Source organism: Callorhinchus milii, unplaced genomic scaffold (assembly GCF_018977255.1).
Source record: "Callorhinchus milii isolate IMCB2004 unplaced genomic scaffold, IMCB_Cmil_1.0 Scaffold5, whole genome shotgun sequence".
Classification (NCBI taxonomy): Eukaryota; Metazoa; Chordata; class Chondrichthyes; order Chimaeriformes; family Callorhinchidae; genus Callorhinchus; species Callorhinchus milii.
Window position 1 is genome coordinate 29,728,422 of NW_024704746.1, and position 6,434 is coordinate 29,734,855.

At 37.7% G+C, this 6,434-nt stretch overlaps 1 protein-coding gene across 2 annotated transcripts in view; it reads left to right on the forward strand.

Moving 5' to 3' along the window:
• Positions 1-566: 566 nt before the first annotated feature.
• The window catches only part of LOC103179909 (protein mono-ADP-ribosyltransferase PARP11), a 9,664-nt gene continuing 3,796 nt past the window's right edge, over positions 567-6,434 (forward strand). Inside the window, exons 1-7 of one of the 2 annotated variants that reach the window (XM_007895440.2) lie at positions 567-832; positions 2,096-2,255; positions 3,511-3,631; positions 4,431-4,506; positions 5,451-5,523; positions 5,606-5,736; positions 6,213-6,364. In XM_007895440.2, the coding sequence (XP_007893631.1) occupies positions 2,136-2,255; positions 3,511-3,631; positions 4,431-4,506; positions 5,451-5,523; positions 5,606-5,736; positions 6,213-6,364 (673 nt within the window). In that variant the 5' untranslated portion in view covers positions 567-832; positions 2,096-2,135. Of the gene's footprint in view, positions 833-2,095; positions 2,256-3,510; positions 3,632-4,390; positions 4,507-5,450; positions 5,524-5,605; positions 5,737-6,212; positions 6,365-6,434 lie in introns of both variants that reach the window. The other variant, XM_042335833.1, reaches the window with a different exon arrangement.

Consider the following 6,434-nt stretch of genomic DNA (forward strand, 5'->3'; position numbering starts at 1 on the left):
CCCCCACCATCACCCCCCAACCCCCCCCCACCATCACCACCCATCACCATCACCCCCCAACCCCCCCACCATCACCCCCCACCATCACCCCCACCATCACACCCCACCATCACCCCAACACCCCCCACCATCACCCCCCAACACCCCCACAACCCCCACCATCACCACCCCCAGGCCCTGGTCAGTCTGTGTGTAAGGCCCACTCACTGTGTATTAGTGTGTGTGTCTGTGAGTGTGTGTATTAGTGTGTGTGTGAGTGTGTGTGTGTGAGTCTGAGAGTGTTTGTGTGTGTGTCTGTGAGTATGTATTAGTGTGTGTCTGAGAGTGTGTGTCTGAGAGTGTGTATTAGTGTGTGTGTCTGAGAGTGTGTGTCTGAGAGTGTGTATTAGTGTGTGTGTCTGAGTGTGTGTGTCTGAGAGTGTGTATTAGTGTGTGTGTCTGAGAGTGTGTATTAGTGTGTGTGTCTGAGTGTGTGTGTCTGAGAGTGTGTATTAGTGTGTGTGTCTGAGAGTGTGTGTCTGAGAGTGTATTAGTCTGTGTGTCTGTGAGTGTGTGTCAGTGTGTGTGTCTGAGAGTGTGTATGAGTGTGTGTGTGTGTGTAAATCACAGGCTTTGCTTTGTTGCTTCATGTAACATTTGACTTCAAAGCAGTGCTGATCATATGTTTTAAGTGTATTTGGCTGATCATAATTATGAAGAAAGTTCTGTTTTTGTCCCCAAGTTCAACACCAGAGATAAGAATCAAAACAGATTGAAGCTACACATACTCTGGAAGTTGAATTGGACCAACTGCTGAGGCTTTATCTCACCCCAAATCCACAAAGAGTACCAGGTTAGAGCTAAACTTAATCTATATATACTATTTATATTAATTCTGCCTGATCCTTACTCCCCCTCCTATTCGGCTACGTGCAGAGCTTCATTAATCTGGTTTCCTTGATGGTTTTATTAGGACTCGTTGATTTTAAATCCAAACAATCAAAGTTAATCAGAGGTGTAAGAAACTTTAAAAGAAAAACGCTAAACTTGACCAAATGCTTTTGCAACCTAAGTTTGTATGAAGGAATTAGATGGTGAGATTCTTCAATGGTGTGGCTTCTTTGTGCCCTCTTCTGACTACAGATATCCATTGCAGCAAAATGTTTGTCGATTAAATGAGATAAACCAATTTCTTAAATTCAAAAGATCACAAAGAAAGACAAACTGAACAAGGCCTTTTGGTCCATTTGATCTCATTCTTCCACACGCCACAGTCCTCCCATCACAGCTTCTTCAGCTTATTGTTTTTTAAATGAGTTCAACATCCTGATATCAAATATTCTTTCAGTCATTAACAATAGCAAATTGCATTTATACAGCGCCGTTCACATTGGGATGATCTCCCAAGGCACTAGGCAAAGAGTGGTTTGCACCCGAGCTTTGGGTTGGGATCAGAGAGGGATGGAGGGGATGTAAGAGGGTAGATTACATAGAATTACATAGAAAATACAGCACAGAAACAGGCCGTTTGGCCCAACTGGTCCTGCCCTTCCTCAACTAAGCCTATCAGCATAACCTTCTATTCCTTTCTCCCTCATGTACTTATCTAGCTTCCCCTTAAATACATCTATACTATAAGATGACCGAAGGCACGGTTGAAAAGAAAGGTTAATTCCTTTATGAGTAAAGAAATGCTTCCTTGTGTCTGTCCCAAAATTGAGTTTTGTGTCTCTAAACCTGTGTCCACTGATTCTATTGACTCGGTGGAAATATTATTTGGGAAATGATGATAAAGCATTTACAAAATAAATGAAACATAATTTATAATATAGATTTTGACAAGTTGCATTCAAACTCCTTATTGACAGTGTAAACAGAACACACACTTTCATGTTCCTTCACCATCAATCAAACATAATTTCCCATTTTAAATTTGATTTAAATAATTATCTATTAGTTTATTTAAGTGGTTAAGGGGGGGAGCTAAAAGTTGCTTATCCTTGTAAGAACAAGACACCATACTTTGTTACTAGAGCCTTTATTAATATTCAGATAAGGTTAATTATACATTTAATTGGCTGAATGATTCAATAAATGTTTTGAACTGCTTCAACAGATCTGGAGAAGTTGGTAACTGCCATATAGTGATCGAAAGGATGGCTGGAGAAGAATCTGCTTCAGTGATGGAAGAGAGCAAGGTTGAAGATATGGATACGTCTGATACACAATGGAACTGGTTCTATTTGGGTGAATGCGGAAAATGGCACATATTTGAGGTGTGCTTTTTGAAAATTTTTATTCTTAGCTACCAGCCTGCTGATGTTCCAGTGAAAATTAGGCCACCGTAAGACTTATTTTGAGAAAAAATATACAGTGGCTGTGATCTAATCAACAGTTGCTATGATCTGAGACTGTTCTTTGGAAAGATTTAACTACGTGAGTTAAATTCTAAATGGACATGGACGAGTCTGATTAAATTACAGGTGGTATTTCACATTGCCAGCGATTATATTTAACTGAGTTCTTTTAACACGTACAATTTGAAATGAAAGTAATAATAATAATCCTTGCATTTGATATCGCGCCTTATCACGTCTTCGAGACGTCTCAAAGCACTTCACAGAATATACTGTAAAGTGAATTGACTGTATTTTGTGAGTGGGAATGCGGAAGCCAATTGTGCACAGCAGTGACCCACAAACAGTCGTGGATTGAATGACCAAATTACTGTTATTTTTTTGAAGGGATTATTACCCCCGGAAAGCAATCCACCAATCGACTTAACAACCGGGTTCCTACTTACTGCTGGGTTAAATAGAGGCGTGTGGAGTAAGGGAACTTGCCAAAGGTTTTGTCCTGCCTGGGAATCGAACCTGGGTCCTCGTTTGCGAGTGCTCTAACCAATACCCTACAAGACTCCGAATTGTTTTTTTTAAAAAAAATAAAGCAACTAAAAATGAATGTCAAATTAGTTTATGATCTATTCACCTGTCACTGCCATTCTCCATGACGTATGATACATCAGGAGTTGTCACTTCGATACTGCATTATGCGCTAGCATTTAGAGTAATATGGATTAGTACACTGGTACTTCATTGAGCAATTATAATAATCCTTATATTTGATACAGCGCCTTATCACACCTTCTGCAGGTCTCAAAACACTTCACAGAATATACTGTAAAGTGAATTGACTGTGTTTTGTGGGCGAAAGGATTTTGTATCGATTGTATGATTTTATATCGAAATTTTCCATTGAATCTTCAATAAGAATACTTACTCTGTTTAACACTGGATCAGCAAGTGCAGTTGCACTTCATCTAAGTGAAAATAGTCATTTTTTGTCATCAGCCCATTCGTGCTCTTGTTGGATTATTTAACTACAGAGTCTTGTCAATCTCCAGTCTGCTTATGACAGCCAGGCCAGTGATCCTGGGTAGTTGGTGCACTGGTTGCACATGTGCAATATTGACAAACATCAAGCAAATGCTTGCATGATGTTTTGTTTTTCTTATATATTTTTTTATTTCAGAAAGATTCAAATATTCCTTGTTCTGCAAGTAGTGAAGACATTGAAAGAAGTTTCAGCATGAATCCACATGGCAAAATTTCATTTTCTACCTCAAAATTCAACTATGTATTAGATTTTAGAGGTAATAAACATGTCTAATAATTGCCTTTCTCTTTCTGCGGTTCTACTTATTTGTTACAGTTAGATGGAATGGATTTCAATGGAAATGTTACCTTTTATTTCCTGCCTTAGTCAGAAGGTGGTTTGTTCAAGCATCATGTCAATATTTTGACCTCAAGTCTATACTGAAACTCCAGTACTGGATTGTCAGAGGTGCTGTACTTCAGCTGAAATGTTACACTGAGGCCCCATCTGTCTGTTCAGGTGAATGTAAAAATCCCCTGATACTGTTCAAAAGAGAAGTGAGTTTATCCAGGTGTCCTGGCCAACAATCTTCCACATAAATTGGCTATTCACTTCACAGCTGTTTGTGGAACATTGCTGTGTACAAATTGTCTAGAAATAATTATGACAGCAATCGCCTATGCAGAGTTTTGAGATGTTTTGACGTTATAAGTGCTTTATCAAATGAAAGTATTATTACTGTAACAAACAATCTCTGAGTATGCTTTCAACCAACACCCTCCTACCCTCCTCCTTGCCTCCCCAATCATTGATCCACATCAACTCTGTGAAGCTCTTTAAGACATTATTGTACATGAGCGGTGATATGTAAGTACAACTTGCTTGCAATTCAACCTGCTTGTCCCCGTTTCCAGAGTTCAATATAGGTGATTCTCCCTTATTGTCCTAATTCCTAATCTAAATCAAAAGTTTTCAAGGGAATGTTCCATCATACAGCAGTGAAACATTGATGTGGTTATCGTGTTCTAACCAACAGATTGGAAACGGCAAAAATGGAAAATTGTTTTCTGTTCTAGAAATGAAACAAACCAACACAAACACGGGGAAACAGCGTGCAGTGAAGCGAGCTCCCTTCTGTATCAATGCTTTTAGGTAGGAATTGTCTGATATCAACTGTTAAGCTAAAATACAGAGTATTATCAACATACAGTTGATAATATGATCACAGAACTTTTCCTAGAAATCAGATGCAAATTATTTCTGGATAATTTTGTAACCATGATCTCACATGCATGAATCTTCTCATATGAATTTTGATACCCAGAATTGACATGATTCTAAACTATATGAGAAGGAAACCTATTGTCCTACAATTTCTTGGCAATAAATGTGCATTTATCATCAAACCATAAGATTGCCGGCTTGCACAATCACATGGGGTGATCTGCCAATGATATCTTAAACCATCTAATCAGGACATTGTTTCAATTAAGGGTAAGAATAAACCAGAAATGTGACATTTGATTCCCTCTGTAATTTGATAAATTATGGTATCTGTGAGGTTACGGAGAATGTCTCGATTCCAAAAAGAATGGGGATGGAATTGATGTTGATTGAAGTTCTAAATAAATGCCTTACACTGCAGCACATTTCACATCAAAATCTAATCCTTGCAGAAAGAAAGCCAATGCAGTCTTCACTATAAGCGGAATAATGCTTGTGAGATCATGACTAAAGAATTATCCAGAAATAATTTCCATCTAGAAAAGGCTCTATGATCATCTTTCCTGTATTTTCTTGTCTCTCTTGGCAATCTTTCAGTGAAGTATCGAAATGAGTGCAATAGAATAAAGCGTTGTATTAAAATAAATAAAATCGTTTTTTGGACGCATAAAACGAATTTCCAAATCATGTCTAAATACCCAAAATGCACAGTGCAATGTGTAATGGGGAGTGTTTGGATGGATGATGGGTCTGTATATTTTTGACTCGGGATTTGTAGGAAAAGTTCTATGATCAGATTATCAACAATTTATTATGCATGTTGAATGATAACTTTCATGTGTTTGTATTTATTTTGCCTTTTGATTTCATAGTTTTATATGTGGAAACGAGCAAATCCCCATACCTCCACATTGGGAGAATATAGACAAAGATATACCCTATCAGGTCTGTATGTTTATGCAGTTTAACTTAACAAACCATGAATTATTCAGCAATATATTAAATGAAATTACAAACTCCTTTGCAGCTCAGTACATTGCTTAAGTCATCGAACGAACATCAAGAAGTAGCAAAACTCTTTGGGCAAACAATGGATCAAAGTCGAATCAAACAAGTTCACAGGATTCAAAACTTAGATCTGTGGGAATTCTATTGCAGGTAAGACTCTGTGCAGATGACTTATGAGACCTCAATTGGAATACTGTAGACAATTTTGTCCACCCGACCTCAGAAAGTGCAAGAGACAGTTCAGAAAAGAATAACAAAAAATAATTATAGATTTGAAGCCTTGACGTCAGCTTCATTCAATTACCCAAACCGCTTGCTTACCTTTGCGTGAGAAGGTTGTGGTTTTAAACCCCATATTGGGAGTTGAGCTTATAAATGGCCTTGACTATCTGTAGCGTATGACTTTTGTACTGTGCTTATTTTGCTATATATGCGATTTGACCTATGTACTGCATTGTGGAATACATTTTTTTCTAGTATTCATGGTTCAAACCAATCTGCCTTGATGCCTACCATCCTTTTCAGGGTATGAATTAAATAGATATTGAAAATACTGAAGTAGCAATGCATATCTGTGTGGATTTTGACCAGTTAATATTTAGACTGTTTTTTTTGGGGCCTTGCAGGAAAAAAATACATTTGAAAAAGATAAGACATGCAATAGACCTGAACGAAAGAATGCTATTTCATGGCACGAGTAGTGAATTTGTAGAAGCGATATGTTTGCAAAATTTTGACTGGAGAATAAATGGTGTACATGCCACAGTATATGGAAAAGGTAAGAAGAAAAATTGCTTGAACGTAATTAAAATTAATAATTAGATTTTATTCAGTAAAATATACAGTGC